This window comes from Coturnix japonica, chromosome 2 (assembly GCF_001577835.2).
Source record: "Coturnix japonica isolate 7356 chromosome 2, Coturnix japonica 2.1, whole genome shotgun sequence".
In the NCBI taxonomy this organism is placed as follows: Eukaryota; Metazoa; Chordata; class Aves; order Galliformes; family Phasianidae; genus Coturnix; species Coturnix japonica.
The window spans coordinates 75854886-75875397 of NC_029517.1; the positions used below are offsets into that span (position 1 = coordinate 75854886).

Sequence of the window (20512 nt, forward strand, 5' to 3'; positions counted from 1 at the left end):
GGTTAAAGGGATTAAAAAGGTAGAAGCTACAGTAATGTTAAGGGAGATAGTTCAGTACCCAGGAGGGAGAGTAATCCTCTCCTTCTCAGATTCAGGTGAGATGGAAAATAATTAAATAAAGGGACTAGATTTAAAGCGATCTTCCATCTGGAATGCAGATTGTTGAGATTATGTGGTAAAATAGACCAGAAGGGTTAAATAAATTCAAAGCTGCAGAAAGGATTTAGAAATGTAATATTTATTTGTTTAAATAGTATTGCTTTCTCTTGACTGCTTTGAAAAGACTAATCTCTAGTTTGAAGAAATCTGGAAACTGTAGACCCTTGTGCAGACCAACACAAGAATATCATGGGATCCTGGATGAGTTCAAATAAAGCCTACCATTTCTCAGTCTAATGCTGTGAATGCTAGTTTTACTTCTGTTGATAGAACTGACCTGTACAGTGATTTTCAGTCCTGATTCTTAGTTTTGCATCAAGTATTGTCCAGGCAGAAGTGTGGTCAGCAAAGGAAAAGCTGCCTCTTCATTTCTGTGCTGTATTTTACAGTTTTAGCTTGGTTGTCTGTATTAAAGACATGTGGGTTTGGGTTTGTTAGTAGCCTAGATCTGAACCGCTGTCTCATTGCTTGTGGTTAAATTAATGATGTGAATGTCTAAGAAGCCATCAGATTCATAAATCACCAGAAATGAGAGGGATAACTCATAAAAGTCTTTCCCTTTTGTTTAGCAATTTATCATTTTGCTTGCACATTAATAAACACAGCTCCACTGAGGTAAGCCACAGGAAGATAGATTTTTCATCCTAATTTTTCTCAATCATAGCCAGTAGATTACAAGTGGAGAGTGGGCTTATCATAGCACGTTGGTATCTTGTGACTCTCCACCCATCACAGATAAAAAATAAATGCAATTAAGTACCCTGATGGATAATTATTTGTGTTTACATAACAGGCACCAGGTTTCCGAGTCCAAGATTATCAGCTAGACCAAGCCGAAAGCGTACGTTGTCTATATCCCCCCTATCTGATCACAGCTTTGACCTTCAGACCATGATACGGACATCTCCAAATTCCTTGGTCACAATTCTCAATAATTCTCGTAGCAGTTCCTCAGCCAGTGGTTCCTATGGCCACTTGTCTGCAAGCGCAATAAGGTAAGAGTAGCATTTTTTAATGTATATTGTATATATATATATTTTAATGTCATGGACATACAGGCATGTATACATACAAACGTGAATGCACACTTGCATTTTTATGTGTTTTGTTCTTTGTGTGTGTATTTGCAGCTTCTGTACTGTTCACTGGAGCCTAATATGAAGTATAAGATACTTTTTTTCTTGTTCAGAAAGGTAAACACAGGAGACATATTGCTATTTTGCCATCCAGACCAGATAATATTCCATGTTGCCAGCAGAAGAGTGTGTGTGTGTATCCAGGGGTCTGTATTCAGAGAAGAAGCTCTAGGATAGATTTGTGGCTTAGATGTCTTGTGTTCTTCAGTCCATGTGGATAACAGACAGTGAAACATTCCTCCGTTACAATCATCAGAGATTAAAGCACAGATGTTCTTGGCATTGTTGTTCAAGTTTTTTCACTTTTTAGTTTGTATATTGAAATATTAGACTTTCTGTGGCTGAATTATCTTTTTTTCTACAAAAAAAGGTACTGTTATTCTTTCATATCATTAGAAATGTGGTGATTTTCACTTGGCCACTTCACTTCTAGTGCAAGAAAACAGCTTGTTCTTCTTGTGCTTGTTCAGAAGGCAGAAGAGCAGAGTAGCAAAGGACAGGTAGGGAGAAATTGTACATTGCAGGGAAAATAATAGGAGGCAAGCAGAGCATAGAGAGATGGAACACAAGTAAAACTGCCATAAAATGAGAATGGAAGAAAATGATGAAAAGCAACATTAAAAATGGAGATGTGGTTACAGAGCATGTTTGCATGCGTGACACTGCTATATGTTAACTGAGAAAAATTCCTTTGGTATTCTAGAAAAAAATCCTTCTCCAAATTGTTAGAAAATACTGATTTTGCATTTATGGCTCTCGTACAAAGAATTCTTTTGAACCCTGGCTTATGAACAGCCTCCACCTTCAACTTGGAATTGAGGGAAAGGAGCAGTTCCCCACACCAGTTTCTTGAGATCTGAAACACTCATATTTGGCAAGGCTCAAACATGCCTTTCCAGCATAAATGGCACACTTAAAACTTCAGAAAGTGGCTACAGGGATTTGTACTACTGGAGAAAATGGAGCGTGCAAGTAGTGTACTGGAAACCGTGAGCCTGCTAAACGTTGAAAGTGACACAACTACAGATATTTGGCACTAGTGCTGTTTTTGTTTATTTTGCTTTTATTTAAAGTACTTATTTTGAATAGTGCTGCTTCAGAGCTCTGATATGATAGAGTAGCTGTGTAGTATTTCGTAGGCATACTATCATAGCTCTGCAGTACTGCTCTATGACCCCAATTATCAAGCTTCCAAATGTGGAATATGATTTATATCGGTAGCTGACAGAAGTTTTGGACCACATCTGTTAAATGTTTTGGCTGCATGAAGGTGTACTATCCTATTGCTGTTAAGATGAGAACGCACTTCAATTACTAACCTCATTTTCCATTGTTTGTACTTTGTTACTTTGTTACTTTGTTAAAGCAAATCGTGCATGAAAGTTGGCACACTCTCTACACTGGATTAAGTCTTTCCACCTTTTACTCGTACGCCACAGCTGGAAATGGTTATTACATCTTTTTGATATGTTGAGTCACAACCTAAGGGCTGTACCTGCCAAGCCAGTCTAATGAACAGTTTTGTTGAAGATGGTTGAGGAACTGATGTGAGTTAAGAGTGGAGACTAAAGGTTTACCAACTGATACAGTAGGTCTTGTGAACTGCTGTCATTGGGGAGATAAGGTTTATGCACCCGGGTCTGTATTTAGCAGAAGCTTTCAGCACTCTTTGGTCATGTTTTACAGTTGTGCATAATCCAAAATTTCCTAACTATTTTGAGTTCATAATTTCTTCTTTTTAACAAGAATATTCATGTTCAGCCCAAAAAGTAGTAAACATATCACTCCATTCTTCCAATGGAAAGGAGGGAAAGGGAGAGCTGTCTCTTTTCCCGTGTTTGAAGCTTGTCTGTACTGATGCCCTTTAACTTCTCTCATGTGAACATGTCTACGTAACAGTTACACCAAAATAATCAGTAACATAAGGTATTCAAACCAGGCCACATTTCATTGCTTTAATAAATTTGAAGACTAAATAGCAACAGAGCTAACAGTAAAACTTTATTTATTGCAGTCAGCTGTCTTGTAAATAATGTATTCAGCACAAGAACTGCTGTGCTGAGTCAAGTTGTTGTTCATCCTGTTTAATACCTTGTCTGCAGCGATGATCAAAATGTAGAAAAAAACATAGGGGAAAAAAAACAAACTTTTCCTAGTGTGAAATTCTGGGAACTTGCAAGTAAATCTCATAGGAGTTACAGCAAGAAAGTGGTATATAGTTCAGCAGGCCTGTAGATAGAATTCCAAGATGGGAAAGATTTGTATTTTAGAAAATGTTTGTATCGTTAACTGTACTTAACATTACACAATCCTACTTTCAGAGCAAGTTTCCAATCCCTTTTAACTTAGCACAGATTATTTAACAATTGGCAGGAATTTTTCATGGCAGATAGATATTTAAGGCTGAATTTTTACAAAAATGCCAGCAAAATTGTTAATTTCTAATTATGAAGTTAGAGGTAAACAGACTTCCTTGTATGTAGTAAAAGAGCTTTTGCTATCATTTCTCTGAGATGCTAAAATTTGCCAGGGATGTCATCTAAATGCTGCAGATATGGTCTTTGCCATTCTTGGGGAGTTATCCCATTCAGCCAAGTGATAAGCCCGTAGGAGCTTTCTATTAGCATGTATTAAATGTATTAAATAGGTGTTTACTAAGAATTCAAAGTGTTCCAGTCTGGGGCACACAGAAAGGAAGGAGGACTTTCCCCTGCAGCTGCGGCTGTTGCTAATCTGGAATCTCCTTGGGAAGTTTTTGGAGTCAAAGTTGTCTGCCCAACCATAACAGCCTTGCTTGAACATGAAAAAGAAAGCAGTTTTCAGAGGAGCCAGGAGCCAGACCAGGATCTGTCCAGGCAGAACACGCTGGGACAAAATGCTTTCAATGTAACACACAAAGTAAGATTGCACTACAGGAGAGAAAAAGCTGCAAAATAAGGCATGCAGAAGCCAGTCATTAATGAGAGTGAAGGTACTGCCCCCTTGTGATTGTGCATTGATACCTTCTTTAATTTTAGGGTTGTGTAGTTTTGGGTTTTTTTTTAACAGGACCCCTGCTTGCTTCAGTGCATCAGCTGAGCCTTCTCTCTGGGTCAGTCAGAGCTGCAGGCGCTCCCTCAGCTGTGAAAGAGGAGGGAGTCTGTTAACCTGGTTGTTTGCTGCATGGAGAGCAGACTCTATTCTCACAACAGAATCCCAGCCTGATGCTGGGCAAACTGCGCTAGTCAGAAGTGACCACCAGGCTCATACAGTTTATTTTCTGGAGGCACTCTTAATTTTTCAGAGAAGCTGAGTGTTCACAGCCATGGCTGCTAATGGCTATCTTGAAAATATAATGTGCAGTGTTATGTTATTTAACCCAGGAGGTTGTACCTCCATATCTGAAGCTGGACAACTACAGTGAGTGGCACTTCTTATCCTTAGTGCTTCTTTGATTGTGTGCTTGTGCAAACAGGAGTCCTTTGCCTTAGAGGGAGGCTGATAGCATTAATGTTTTGCGAAGTATTTAGATTCTACAGAGATGAGCACAGCAAGGAGCCCAGGGAGGTATCTCAATATTATGTATTCACAGAAAGTTTAAAGATGGTAGAAGGAAAGCCTATGGACAATACTCTGGGCAAGAAGAATAATACCAGTATTTATCATTCAGGAGTATTGTGTGTCTTGTGCCCTGAATGAGATAAGAATCCTGATGGGGCAAGGGGAGAAGAGGTGTGTGGTCAAATAATTAAAGACTGATGAGTGAAAGTACAGGCAGGTTTAGTTCAGGCATGTTTGTTTCTGCAGCCTTAGTGCCCTTTCAACCTACTTTGTTTTAGGGGTGCTACTTGTGTATTTCCAGGCTGGTCTTTTCATTAGCTCAGAGATTACGTACCATGTTTCAAACAGCTTTTTGGCCTTCAAACTCTGTATGAGCACTGCAGGATGCTTAGGATGAATTCAAATGAAAGAAGATTCATTTGGGGCTGTGTTTTTACAGAGACGAGCAATAAAAGGGCTATGGTCCTTGACGTGGGTACTGCTTCAGTTAGAATAATAAATAATAATAGTTCAGCACAATCCAGTTAGAGCTTCGCATGGTGGGTGCTTTGTCATTGTCAGCTGGCAATGTAATTCTGTATCCTGACTACTGGCTGAGTACTTAAAAAGAAGATGTTGCTCCTGGTGGCAGTTAATATTGGATCTCCTTTAGCACACAAGGTAGAGCTTCTACTTCATGCGTTTGAAAACACCTGTTTTAAGTATCAGCTGGGAAGGATTGTGCAGAATGGAGGCATAAGAAACAGCATCAAATGAGGATAATCCTTCATTTGACAGTTACTCATTTGGTAACCCGCTTCTGTCCTGCACTCCTACTATTCATCTTTTGTCAGGATGTGCTTACATGTTGCATCTGCTACCTATGACAATTATTAGACTTTGCGCTTCACTGGTACTTCTTTTTTAAGAAGCAGAATGACCTACAATGAATATAGACTGGGTAATGATTTCCCATGATATTAAGGGTAACAGTTCAAAACCTTTACAAAAGATTAGCTGATCTTTAATAAACACAAAAGGTTGGGACATCTTGTTCTAGACAGTCAGAAACACAGAACTCCTGTATTTTTCTAGTCCCTTGGCAGCTCTATGATATTAAATGTACAAAGTTGTCAGCTACAGAGTGTTTAAATCCAGTGCAGTTCTCACTAGGACAAGATATTTTCTTTCTATATGTACAGATGTACCTGAGAATATGCCTTAGCTATCTCATAATGTACTGAGAATCAGTTTGCTATGACCACGGGAGCCCTTTGGGATCTCCTCTGAGAGCTAGAAGAAACTGAAAAAGCACAGCAGCACTTTTTTTTTCTTTTCCTCTCAGATTCTTTCCCTGCATTCCTGATGTCATGGGAACAGGAAGGAGAGATTACGCAGCGTGGTTAATTACAGTCAGATCCTGGCTGTATTGGCTCCTATCACTTTGATCCAAAGCTGAACATCAGGGTAATGGCACTGAGGATGCATTTGCCAAGAGTGCTAGAAAGAGATAGCTAGGTTTGTAGGGGGAGCTTAGGCATCAGTGGATTAGCATCACCAGGGAAGAGTGATCTTTCCTGTGCACAGGTATTGGATTCTTAATGATTTCCTCCTGTCATATAAGCACCTCATGCAGACATTTTGGGGTAGCCAGTGCTCTCCGCTGAACTGATTTATAGTTACAGAGAAGTAGATATTAATTTCTCTTAGCAAACACAAAGATGAGAGTGAAGCATGAAAACAGTTAAGATACACAGTTGAAAGTAAGAAGTCTTTTGTGTGACAAAGTGAAAATAACTTCTGTAGAGCCCAACAGTCTGATTATGCACTGTATTAGAAAAAAAAAGAAAAAAAGTATCCTTTTATCAAGTTTAAGTTATCCAATTTTTGAATTTAACAGAACATCTTGTAGTTATAAGACAGGGAGCCTTCATGTTCTCAGCCTTCCTTCTTTATTCAATATTTTATGCATTCTTATTATACCTCCTTGTATTCATCTCCTTTCTGAGGCAAATGGTTTTCAGTCTGCTCTTTAAAGACTTCTTGTATTGTCATTTCTGCCAGTCCTCTATGAAGGACTGACTCTACTACATGCAGTAATATTCCAGAAGTGGACCAGCAATTCAAACGCACGGTGGTTTTGTGTATTCTCTATTTCTTTCTCTTTGTCTTAATATGTTTTTTGCCATAGTTTCATATTGAGCAGGTTCTCATTCTTACATTGAATTCTGCACTGATCCTCACAAATTGACTCAATGACTCAATGCCTCAATGACTTAGAGACAGTGTCTGACTATTTCATACACTCCCCTTAAATATCACTGTATGTATGTATGTATGTATAACTGACTGTCATGTTGCTGGTTCATCTAGCATATCTAGCTCCACTGTTCTCAAAATAATTTTGCCAGAGATACCGTTTTTGTTTTTTCATTGCTTACCTCTGTTCACAGAACCATAGAATGGCTTAGACCACCCTGTAGGTCAGGCTGCTTTAGGGCCCCATCCAGCATGATCTTGAATGTTGCCAGGTTGTTGACAGTTACAATTGAAAAAAGACACCACCTGAGAATTCATATCTAACTTTTATTTAAAAAAGAAAAAAAAAAAAAAAAAAAAAAAAGACTGCTTAATTCTTGTCTATGATTTCCATTTTAGATTGTAAGATTTAAGTAATTGTGTGTTACACAAATGCTGCCTAATGAACTGAATTGTGTAATCTGCTTGTTTAGAACAGAACAGGTAAAACAAAATATATTTGTCAGTGTCTTGCCTGATGCTCTGTTCGATAGGATGTACCAGATATAAAGCATGTTGTTTCTTTTGGAATTAAAAGTGCTTTGCATTTTATTATCTCTCTTACTGGGGTCTAGGTGAGATGCAAAGCTGACTTTAAGTGGAGGCTTTTCTTGCATGAAAAGGTCTCAGTAATAGCATGTAGTGTGTTGTAAATGAAAGTGTAAATGAAGTTCAGATAGATTCAAATTCAGACCAGGTGTAATCCCTCTGAAACTTGTTCTGTTGTAACTGGGCACATGTCACATATGGGTAGCACAGGGCTTTATAATCTGTGGTCTTGTACCTATGTACAGTTAATCCGGAAAAAAAGATTATAATGCTTGACCATTCCATCCATTCCAAAATGGCTTTGTTTTATATCCGTTTTCTAGACATTTGAATGGCAAGGAATTGCTACAAAGTGAATAGAAATGAAATTCTTCAGTGTAATGGAATTTTGCATCTAATTCTGCAGCTGGCCTCCTATAGAAAGTGCAGGATGGTGATGTTCAGGGAGCTTAATCTGGAGATCACCTGTGGTTTGCTTTGGAAAGTTGTAGATATTTTTCACCCCATACACAGAGTTCCCTTCATTTGCAAACCCTAAAAAGTGTTAACTAGCACTTTTCAAGTAATTAATGATATTGTCTTTAGAAACAAACAAAAAACTTAGGCATGAATTTGATTGTGAAATAGGTTTTCCAGAAATGTCACGAGCTTGCATAGGGGTAACACAGATGAATTACACAAGATACTATTAATACAAAGCCCAATTAGATTACTAAGGATTTCTGAACAGGAGTAGCACAGTGAGAAGGACAAAACTGTCAATGTTGCCTGAGCATATAAGGTTAATCCTTGTAGTTTTATTGCTCTCTGAAACCTTCCATTTTACTCCAGCATATGGCAATGTATTCATGAAGAAAAATTTCACCTAGCCTAGCAGATAAAACAGAATAGATAATACAGTAAGCTGAAGGGATAGTGCGACCACAGACTGTTAATTTAAATGGGTAGAGGAAAAGTGAAAAAAGAGGCAGTGATGCATGTGAGTTAAATGCAGTTTTAAGATGATGGCTATTATCTGATGAAAACTGAAAACATAGTATAACTTTATTAGATGTGTCTCTACAAATTCAGTTAGATGACTTGTCTCAGAGTTGGTGATTTTTAGTAAAATGTGTCAATATTACAAATGCAGAGGGATATTCTTGAAACCTGGTTTTGAAAAATGTGGATTTCAAGTCTCAGGCCTGCCTTTAGAATCATACTGTACATCTGGTTTCATAGTGACGGCTTCAAATTGTTTTCCTCTGTACTTAAGTGACAGGCCATTAAAACAACTGATCAGTTGTTTGTGTTATCTATGACTGCTGCCTGTTAGAAAGCTGAGGGAAAAGAAGACAATTTAAAACAAAAAAATCTTCTTAGTACTAACAAATGTTACATTTATTGTAGGTACAAGGCTTTAAACAGAAGTACATTTTTAAATTCTCCCTTCCTGTAAGACCATTTGGTTTTCATTTTACATCTAAGATATTTCAAGCATTAAGAATTTCATGGATATTTTCTGGGCTACAAGGTTCCTGAGTGCATCGTCACTTCAGTGACCTGAGCAATTTGTCAATATTCAGCTTTGCAGGCTGCTTCCATCAGAAGGAGAAGTGGATGACAGATTTGGAAACTTATTTTTCCCTGCTCCAGTTTGTTTACAAGAACTTACACAAGTTCCTGTTTCCACAAACTCAAACAACAGGAAACAGTTTTATTACATGATATTCCTGGCTTCTTCTCATCCAGTTCTTTGAAGGACTTGTTCGCTTTCTTTCTTCTGCATCTCATTTGGAGTCAGAGTATGAGACTGTCCTGCTGACCATCTACAGCTTTCCACATCTAACTATTCAATGTTCCTGGCTGCACGTTAATGGATATACATAGTTCTATCAGAATAAACACATCAGTTTTGCCACTTACCATCCTTGGTCCAACTCCTGGCCACCTTTTGCTTATGTCCCCCAGTGTAAGCAGTGGCTCCTACATGTCAGTTGATGAATTCCTGGCCCGAAAAGGTTGAAAACTCCATTCCACTCCATGAGTCCAGTCATTCATACTACATTTATTGCTGAATTTCTACACCCTCAATTTTACTTGCCCAAGGACTTCGTGCAATTCATAAGGGAGAGTATGATGAAATAGTGACATCTGTGCCTACTTGAGCATGAGCTAAAAGAAGCTGTGGTGGTACCTGATGAAGCCCAGCTAATACCTGATGATCAGCATTATTAACTGTGAAGCCAGTCCACTTTCAAATTTCCTCTCTCTTCGTGAGCTGCAGTCCGTTTAGGAGGGACTTGAGTCTTTCCGTCTGCTTAGTGTCAGTTGATGACAAAAACAAATGTTAGAAACTGCAGTGTACACTGAGAGCTCCAAGGTTTTTCCACATGTTGGAAAGGCCCTATGTGCCCCCTTGCAGTGCAAAGTGCTCCTTACCTCATGGGGTGTGCATATGTATTGTACTTATGTGCATCAGATCTTGCAGAACTGGGTGTTTCATGTTACAAGGAAGATATATTCACAGTTTTTGTGTGGATGAGTAAACTATTGCGATAAAAGGAAACCGTTGTGATATAATGAAACTATAGTCACATTTTCACAAGGTTGGAGTCTCTGCATTTTTGTGCCAGCCTGTCTGCTTAGGCACGCTTACGCAATGTATAAGAAATAAGGACTTTTTCTGACTTGGAATACACAGCTGTTTTGTGGTAAATTGTGCAGCTGTAACGAGAAATGGACAACCTTGCTGTAGGACAGCCACAAAGAAGCCACAAAACTTGGTTTCGATTATAATGTCTGTTTTTCTTCTTCTTGAAGTCAGTTCCTTAAAATTTGATGTGCTCATGTAATTGTAGTGCAGTTCACTGAACTGCTTTTACCTCTGGTGAAAGGGAGTTTGGGACTTTGCAGTGGGAGAGAATAGAAAGAGACAGACTGACAGACATACGTAGAAGCCCACAGTATGGAAAAATAAATGACTTCAGGATTATTCTGTTGTTATATAAATAGGAAATATCAGATGTTAGTAAAGTATTGCACATTTTTTCTAACTCTTGCCCCCCCTTAAACACAACTAGAAAGTTAACCTGCATGTAGTTAGTAGTGATATCATAAGCATTCATCTTTTTTTTTTTTTTCTCTTCTCCTTTGTTGAAGAGAAAGGTAACAAACTCAGCTCAGAAGCTTCTGAAGTTATAGATTCTTTCATCAGTAGGTAGATGTAAGGTTCATAATTCACTTACATTTGTCTCTACCCAAGATTTTTTGGAAGTGCCTTGTGTTTTGGAAACGTGAGTGATTGAGACAGTCATCTTGCATTCTTTAGGCATCTGGATTGTAAAAGTGTTTAGTACCCTGTGTCTGAATTGTAGCCCCTTGGAGGTATCACTGGAGAAACATGATGCAAATTGAAGTCAGGGGAACTACAGTCACTGAGTAGCGCCAGTTCTGTATCAGTATCTTATTTCTGAACAAACGTGGTCACTGCCCATCCTGCTTGCTAGTGCTGTCCTCCTGGCTGGAAACCAGTATGAGCTAATTTGGGCCAACAAGCAGGCCTATGGTTGCTGGGCAAGACAGAGGGATCCATGTGGGGCCTGAGGAGATGCTTGTCTAAGGAGATTCTGTACATGTACTGTGTGCAAGAGAAAGTTTTTGAACAAAACATGTTAAAAACTTCTGGAAGGGGGGCAGATATCCAAATCTCTGCAACAGACAGGTCATCTTGCCTCATTTTCATAAAGCTTTCTGGAAACTGTTGGAGTTACTTGAAGGCAGCTATCTGAGCAATTTAAGAAGTAGCCCCGTGTTTGAACTGTTGTCACTATTTCTGAGTACTGTTCGTGGTTAGTTCTATTCTATTCTTCTGCTCCTTTGCATTCTCCTTTTTTTGTTTCAGTCTGAGGGGTTTTAGGTTTGGAGAGAATGGATTGCAGGTTGCAAGGCTCAGTGGGGAAATCCTTGTACCTCAGTCTCAACCCTGTGGTGCTGAGTACTGTACAAAAAAAAAAACCAAAAACCAACCAAACAAAAACAAACCGAAGAAATAAGAATTTCTCTTTTCCTCAGCACATCTTTGCACCTCTGTCTCAGTGCACCTGCTGCTGGTGTCACTGCTTTCCAGTAAGAACCATGAGCTAAGATAATGTCTGGACAAGAGTCAGCAGAGCATTCCTTAACATCCTACCTTTGAAGGCTCCATGTGGTGCTAAAGCAAATGTAAAGAAAGAGGGCATCTTTGTGAGGTGAAATCTATCCTTTTGACAGAAACAGTATGTATTTATATACAGGGACATAACAAATATGCTTACTTAACTTTTAAGCACCTGCATTTTCCCATTGGAAGCATCAGCACTTCTTGTGTTGCTCCTTGTGGAGTAGAGAATGCAAAGTAGGGATGACACTAGAAATAACCCATTAGCACAGGAGACTTCTCTGACTTCTGGAGGGATGGAGTAGAAAATATTGCCAAACTCCAGTACATGTATTTCAGCTGCATTAAGTACATCTTGTATGTATAGACGGTGGGGCTCCTGCAGTCTTCTACTCACAGCCAGAGATTCCTTTCCACCATCCAACTTTCATTGTCAATGACATTTTGACAGCCCTCCTACTGAGCTAAAAATATATTTTGTTCGTAGCAGTTTCCTCCTGCCCCTCCTAAACTGTTTGGGAAAGATCTGTTGTACCCTGCATAGGTTCACATTAAGAAGCTAGTGTATCTGTAGTCACGGCACAGTGATAGGGAGGAGCTACATCACTGAGCTGGAAGCTTAGTTAAGTCACATCTTGTAGGTCAGTTCTGACTTTTTAACATGTGGGTTCTGAAGAACAGCACAAACATTTTAAACTGAGAATTGCAAAGCTTGGTATTGCTGGACATTCTTAGACATCTGGAAAGGAAATAATTCCAAAAAAAGAAGTCTGAGTTTCCAAGGATGCTGTGTACTTGAAGCTTCCAAAGAAGACCATCCACATATTTTTTTCTTTTAAACTGACTCAGCTAAGGGTTGAAAAAGTCCTGGGTACAAACTGCTCACAGGGAAACAAAATATTTTATGCTATATTTTGTTGATGTTAAAGTGTTTGAAGTATATGAGATTAACTTACAATAATATGTGGGGTAGTAGCAGGGATGTAGTAAGGAGGCATTGTTTCAGCCTCATGTATGACATTGTAATTGTATGTTTTTTAATGAACAGACTAGAGTAGTTACACTTAGTAATGTTTGTTCACTAAAAAGGAAAGGGGGTGTTAAATCATTGTGTTGGTTGATGAATGGCTTGTACACTGAAGAATAAATTGAACAAACTGGCATAGAGCTCAGTGAACATGAAATCAGCTATTAGAAGAAAGCTTGTGAACAAATTCTGAGCCTGATATGCATCTTTTGATTAATGTCCTATCAATCATCCATAGTGGCTACCTTAGCTAAGTCGTGCTGTAATCATTCATGGTTGCTTACAGAAACACTAGCAGGGACTATAGAGCTGCAGTAACTGAATATTATTACTGATTTCTCCCTAACTCTTGCTGTGAACAATTACTGTTTTCACTCCATTTCTGCCTCCTTTTATTAAGAAGAATACAATGCAAAATGAAAAGAGAGTTCCTCAAAGACCAGTAAAATTCTCTCGGGGTATTCTTAATTATATTCAGTCCTAAATGGGCAAACTATTGTATTACAGAGTTCTCATCAGGAATAACAGTAATGTAATCACACTGAATCTGTCTCTTTATAGATTGTAGTCAAACAGACAAAATGTATAGTCAGATTAATGAACACAGAATTTCTTTAGAATTATTACTTAAAGTGGTTGAAATGATTTTAACTCTTTTTGTATCACGATATTTTCAGTTAATACACTTACATGTAACAGTAATTAAGACTCCAGACTGTAAATTTGGATTAAATTCACCCTTTCAACATTAGAAGAAGCCTTGATTCTTAAAAGATTTTATGCTACATCCGCTTCTTTTAAAATCTAATGCTTTAAATTTGTAGAGCTCTTTTGAATTGATCTTTTTAAAAGAAAAATAATCAATATATACACTTCCTCTTTCTTTTGTTACAGTAATATGTTATTGGCAAATGTTTACAGGAGAATCTCATATCTGTGTTTGAAGATTTAGCCCCATGCCGTTTATTCTTCAAGTATGATACAAAGAATGTTTTGGCACTGCGCACAGAATAGGTCCTTAGATGGCAGTGTAATTTCCTATAAAGTCACTGTAGTCTGGAAGTGCAGTGAAGTAATGAAGTGATGACAGGTATTAACATGCATAATGGGCTTTAATAGACATTTAATGTTGTTAAACTGAAAGAAGAAGTGCTTTCCCATTGGAATATTTTTCCATTGAACGTCATTGATCATCTGTTTCAGAGGGGAAAGGTTAATCCATCAGTTTCTGTAACCAAACGGCACTGATGGAAATTCTTTAGGTGACATTTTGGATGAACTGAGCTTTCCATCTTTGCAAACAAATGAGTGATATGACAAGCATGGTGTTCAGAACACATTTAACCAATTGATTTTCTCTCCTCTTGTAATAAGATCTAGAGACATATGAAAGAGTGTAACATAAGCCAAGATTAAAGGAACTGCTTCATACAGAAGAATGTAGGGGAACTGTATTATCAATAAAAGTACTGTAAAGCATGTAGACGCCCATTCTTTTTCTTTATATAAAGTTTGTTATTGCAATAAATAGCTGTTATTGAACTGCTCGCCTTTTATTTCAGTTTTTCTGAATTTTATTTCTGTCAACTTTTTGTGGTTTTGTTGTAAATGTTAGGAAAAAATTGTTGTGTTTTGTTAAGGTATCGCTTTTGAACTCACTAGTAAATCCAGACCGACTCTGAGTTTAAAAGCAGGATTTATCATCCTTTGGGGCATGATTGTAAGGGTTAAATCTGTACAGTGCCATACTGCAATGACACTCATCATTTTCCTCCCTCTTCCCTCCTTTTTCTCCCAAATTCAGCCCTGCTCTGAGTTTCACATACCCTCCTACACCGGTATCCCTCCAGCAAATGCATCAGCAAATTATAAGTCGTCAGCAAACCCTGGGTTCTGCCTTTGGACACAGCCCTCCTCTCATCCATCCTGCTCCAACTTTTCCTACCCAGAGACCCATCCCTGGCATCCCCAGTGTCCTGAACCCTGTCCAGGTCAGCTCTGGACCTTCTGAGTCCACACAGGTGAGAGACAATGAAAGAAACCTTTACACCCAGCTAATTTAAAAATGAAAAAATGAATCAAATCACTTTGTCTGGTTGGCAATTAATCACCACTGTCACCAAGACCCTTTGATAACAGTTTCCTTGCAGCTATAGCATTTGCGGTCACGTTATTATAAATCATGGGCTTAGATGCAGTGTTCCTCACTGGTAGCATGCTTTTTAGTCCTCAGGTATTTCAGTGTGCTGCAGCAGCTTGTTATTCCAACCTGTCTTTCCTGGATTGGACAACTTATTACAGGTGGGAAGCAAAGAAGAGGAAAAACACATAGAAGCACTTAACGTTTTAAAGCTTAGCTGCATCTTCACATCCAAATCAATTTGACTAGAGTACTTCAAGACACTGAGTTGTATTTTGCCATCCTGAGCTGCTCAAAGATTGTGCAGAGGTTTGAAGTTTTGGCTTTTTTTTTTTTTTTTTTTTACTCTCATTTATGCAAAATTGAATGTGGTGAGTTAGAATTAATGATTTCAGTAGCAAAGTTGTATTCGTAAAAGCTGGAGATATGCAGCAGGGGATCAAGCCACAGTTTCTGTTTCACCTTTTATTAACTCATGTTGTTTGTTTCTAGATGACGTGGGATAGGTTATTTATCAGTCTGGGAGTTGTTTATCTTCTGGCTAGCTTTTATAAATGTAGGTGCAGAGTAAACCGCTGTAGACAGCATACTGATTTTTTGTGGGGTCTGTGCAGTTCAGGTATCTCTAAAAGATCGCTGGATTCCTACAAGATCCATTTGCAGGTGTAGGTAATGATGTTCTATCCAGCACAGCAAGAAGAAAAACAAGATTCTGTCTTGTTTATGTCAGTGATAGTTTTGCTGCTGACTTTGGAGAATCCAGGAATTCATTTAGGTTTTTTCAGTTGAGACTCTCATATTAGTGTTCAGCTTTCCTCCCTCTCCACTATTATAATGGGAAATGTACTAAAAGAGCTGATGTCTGGCATATGGACATGAAGTGGAAAAATTTTTCCTCCAACTGTAAAAAAGAAATCTTTTTTTTTCATGTTAATTCAAACTGGTGCATAGCAATTTGGCTTTTCAAAGTTGCCTTTCTGGAGTCATCATGTGAAAATTCAGGTTATTCCTATTCCTCCCTGACTTGACAAAAACAGCATTAGTTTGTAAAAAGGAATAGCATCAGGTGCTCGCCTTCCTGTTCCCTTCCTTCTCCATTATAAGGTTGAGTGATGCAGCTCTTCCACAAGTTAATGCAATGTAATTGAAGCACAATCTGATTGCATATCCAATAAAATTAACAGTGTAGCTTTTCCATGTACAGTTGCTGAGCAACTGCTGCATGTTTCATTTGGGAGCTGGGTATTTATCACAGTCTGATTTTGTCTTTTTTTGGGAAAAAAATAAACAACCTGCCTGCAGCAGAACAAACCCACAAGTGAGTCTGCAGTGAGCAGCACTGGGGATCCAATGCACAACAAGCGCTCCAAGATAAAGCCCGATGAGGACCTCCCCAGCCCGGGTGCAGGAAGCGTGCAGGTAAAGCCTTCTGCTCTCAGTTATAAGCCCTTTTTCTCACTGCTGGAGGGAAAACAAATCTTTGCCTTGTTTTAGCCCTCCTGCCTCTTACAGGCCTTCATCTCATGCACACACATGAGCTCATAGCAAGGGACTGAGTATAGGACTTGAACAATGAGGGTTTGCTTTGTTAAAGGATGAGAACAGAATGGAAGTAGGGTGTGGAAGAAATATCTTGTTCGGTTCAGTGAGTGCTCAGCCCTCTGTTCTCTGTGGAAAAGGGAACCAAAGATATTCAGGTCTTTATTCAGGGTGAGTTTGCCATTCAGCAAGAATATTTACACCATGCTGACTTCTAACAGATCCTAGCACTGTGCAACACTGGGGCCTTAGTGATGGCCTCCAGTCTCTTCTGCCACACTTTACTTACTAGTTGATACCACTGCTTTTAGCAGAGTGATTCCTGATTTACAGTGATGAAAGGCAGGTCAGAATCAGAGACTCAGTCTTGTGAGTGAATCCATGAAAGCAGAGCAAGGTTCATCTAAATCCATCAGCAGGCTGGAAATGGAGAAATAGCATGAGTACATAATCTGAACCAAGTGCCAACATCTGAGCCAGTACAAGCTGGAAGGAGTCCCTTGGAGGAGCTGAAGGTGGTAAATAAAAAAAGAAAATGAAAAACCATCTTCCTCTAGTCCCCCCTTCCATGCACATATTAATTAAGGGCAAGAATGGGCTGACATGTAGCCTGAAAATTACCACTCTGCTTTTGAAAAGATTGTTTATGTGAAAACCTGTCACTGGATTAGCAGCATAAACACAGTTTGGATGACTGGCGATTTATGTCCAACTGTGTTACTAAAAACAAATCCCAGTTAATTCAACTACTCTAAATAGTGGCTTTTTCACTCATAATGCCACTTAGTAATCAGGGCAAATGTGCAAATGAAGAGCTGCTTTAATACAGAGAGAGGGAAGCTGAGCATTTACAATCTAATTTTAACTGGCATGTAGATGGATTTTTTTAAGAAATTTTCTGTGGTGGATACTTCTGAGGAAGATATATCTATTTTACACATACAGTTGATACATGGTTTTAGCTTACCAGGCCTGTTTTGAGCTTTTGTGTTTTGTAGAGCAGAGTGAACTGAGGGTATAATAACCTGTATCCCTCACTCTGTCTTCCTTTTAATGATGAAGTAATTCACTTATCCTCCTCTGTTTCAGAATTTCTTCTCTCCTCACCTCTGTTTTTTTAATCTCTACAGGAACAGCCAGAAGGTATGACCCTTGTAAAGGAGGAAGGGGACAAAGATGAAAACAAACAGGAGCCTGAAGTGGTCTACGAGACGAACTGCCATTGGGAAGGCTGTTCCCGGGAGTTTGACACACAGGAACAGCTAGTGCATGTAAGTTAATGATATTCAGGAACGGGGTTTAAAACTACGTGACCTTTTTCATGAAGGTTAGGTTCTCTGACCCTGTGCTGAGTCAAGTTTCTTAGCTAACAGCGCTTCAAACTGGAGTGGGGTTTATGAGTTTCTGAGAATAAAGAAAACTGAGCCACAGTGCTTGACCTGTTCAGTCAGCTAAAGCCTAGTGTAAAATTCAATGAAGTCTTCAATAGAGACTGTAATGGCTCTGATCCTGTAAGCCAGCAAACAGTATTTTGAGTTAGAGACTTTGATAGTTATTGAGTAATAGTAAGCTGGACATGAATTATTATTAACCTTTAGCCAAGTTTGATTTTTTCCCCAAAAGGGATTGTAACAGTAAAAATGGGTGAGGGGAGTTTTTCTCCCTTCCCTAAGGGTTTGAAGGTGTTTTGTTTTTTTTTTGTTTTGTTTTTTTTTGTATCAACTTACTGTTGTCTGGAAGCTGGAGTGGGTTATTTAGATAAATACATGGTGACAGGGTTAGTTAGGTCCTTCTAGCAAAAGCAAACTGTATAGTCCAATTTATGCTATTCTGTATATTAGCTATATCTGTCTTTTTTCTTCCTCTCCATTTGCCCAAGAGAATTGTTTTTAGTATTTTTTACTATTGTAAGCTAAAAAATGAGCCATCAAACAGAGTGGAACCTACCAAGTACAACACCCCCTCACATTTTCAGTCACTTAGCTATCAGGGCATCGCTTTAATTTCATAGAACTTATCTAAATATGCTGAACAAAACTAAGGAATTTCTAGTACATATTGGAGAGGGCCATCTTCAGCAAGTTATGTGTGTGTTGGAGTCATATTTATTGTAGAAGAATGTTGAGTACTCTTCTGGAGATCGTGCAAAATCTGTTGCACAATATGGCCAATACTACTGAAATAGATAGTTGAAAAATCTACTTTTATCCTGAAGTTCAATAAATAAATAAAATCAACCACTGTGTATTTCTAAACACTATGCAAAATGGTAAACTGATGCTGCAGAGGTAACATCAGTAAATCAGTGCCAGATCTCACTTGCTGAAGTGTGACAGACAGGTGATGCTGGAAATCAATCAGCAATAATTGTTATTTTATGTTATTTGTAAGTAATAGAAACAGTAATGACGGCAACAACAACAATAAATGAAAGAAAAGCACAAACTGAAATAATGGCAAGAATGTGACTTTTAAAATGAATTTTTAGACACTTTTTGCCCTAATCCTAACATTTTAATAGGCAAAAATGAAATGTGAGAAGAGAGTCTTTTAATGTTGTAATATCTTTTTGGGAAGAGATTCCATATGAAAGGTTGGATGCATTTAAAAGATCAAGTGTCGGTCTTGCAATTAATTCCATGCAGTCAGACTGATTGACATCATCTGTGGCTCTGCACAGGCAGTCTTTATGTCTGCTCATAATTGTGAGGCTAAAGCTTTATGGTGACTGCAAAACCTTTCTCGATATTCAGAAATGATCCAAGTGATGACAATAAATAATTTACACCAAAATATATGGAATAAAAGAGAAATCTAGAATAAAAATGCCTTTGGTAATATAAAAAAGGAAGAGGATTTTTGAAGTTGCATATATAAAATATAAGTTAATTCCACTGTACCTGTTATTTAATGGGTAATGTTTTATAAGGTTTCATGTGAGTTAAATTGACAGTGAGATTGTTCTTTTTTGTTGTTATTTCTGGTGCAAATCTATTTTGTCTTATGAAGGTCAACAGCAAGACTTCTCTGAGACAAAAAGTTTATTTCTTACATTTTTGAGTGATGGTAGCATCTGAAATGGGTTTCTCTAGCTGTAAAAACAGGTGGATAAAAAATGTTTCTGTGATACAAGGATTTCTTTCTGGCAGTGCTCAGGATTTGGATATTTTACGATGGCATTTTAAGATTATGAGGTACAGGTCTTAACTTGAAACCCTGAAGACAATAAAATCATCAACCTTGCAGCAACCATCACATTCAAGTAGCTCAGATCACACAGCAAGAGTCAGAGTGTGACTCGGTGATGGAGCGCTGCTTTTTGATTCTTTTGCTGCTCCACCAGAGTCCTGCTGTGTGGACTTGAGTGAGTTATTTCTGTTCAGAATTGCAAAAGGGCTTGAGTCATCTAGCTCTGTGCCCTTGATTGCCACAGCCCCTTGATTGAGGCCTGTAGCAACGTGGGGAGTGAAGTCCAGATCTCATTAGGGCTTTACCTGGCTTTTAGGTGTGCAGCTCCAGAAGAAAGCCTTAAGTTTCAGTGTAGCAGTTCTGTCTTTGAATATCTTCCCATTGGTCTGTGGCCTTGTACCCAAATATTCATGGGTGAATCCAAGCACATACAAATAGCAGTGGCTACACTTTCCCCAGCATCATTGCTCTAAGCTTCTGACATGATGTGTGCATGTACACCTGTGTCAGGCCCAGACAGAGACTGTGTATCTGTAGCGTGAGTACATCCTTTCTCAACAATATTTACACTGCAGTAACAGCTGGAGGCCTTGTCCATCCCAGAGTACTGTGGTGCTAGGTGCTGCTGAGACACAAGGGAAGGAACAGCCCTGGTTGTGGGCATGGGATTGCATTAACCCTGTGAAATCAGTGACAGGTGTGTGAGTCTTCTCAGTACTGTCTGTGGGTCCCTTAGCTAGCTTGTATATATGTAGGCATGTAGCTACCATGCTATGCTTCTCAGCAAGTTGAGGGCTTTGCAGGATAATAGATATTAA

The 20512-nt window shown here is 38.6% G+C and overlaps 1 protein-coding gene across 5 annotated transcripts in view; it reads left to right on the forward strand.

The window, feature by feature from the left end:
* Positions 1 to 20512, forward strand: part of GLI3 (GLI family zinc finger 3) — a 197900-nt gene that overhangs the window by 141541 nt on the left and 35847 nt on the right. For 4 of the 5 annotated variants that reach the window (XM_015854996.2, XM_015854997.2, XM_015854999.2 and 1 more), the window contains 4 exons: positions 953 to 1154; positions 14631 to 14847; positions 16269 to 16385; positions 17636 to 17776. In XM_015854996.2, coding sequence (XP_015710482.1) covers positions 953 to 1154; positions 14631 to 14847; positions 16269 to 16385; positions 17636 to 17776 — 677 coding nt within the window. The remainder of the gene's footprint in view (positions 1 to 952; positions 1155 to 14630; positions 14848 to 16268; positions 16386 to 17635; positions 17777 to 20512) is intronic. The other variant, XM_015855000.2, reaches the window with a different exon arrangement.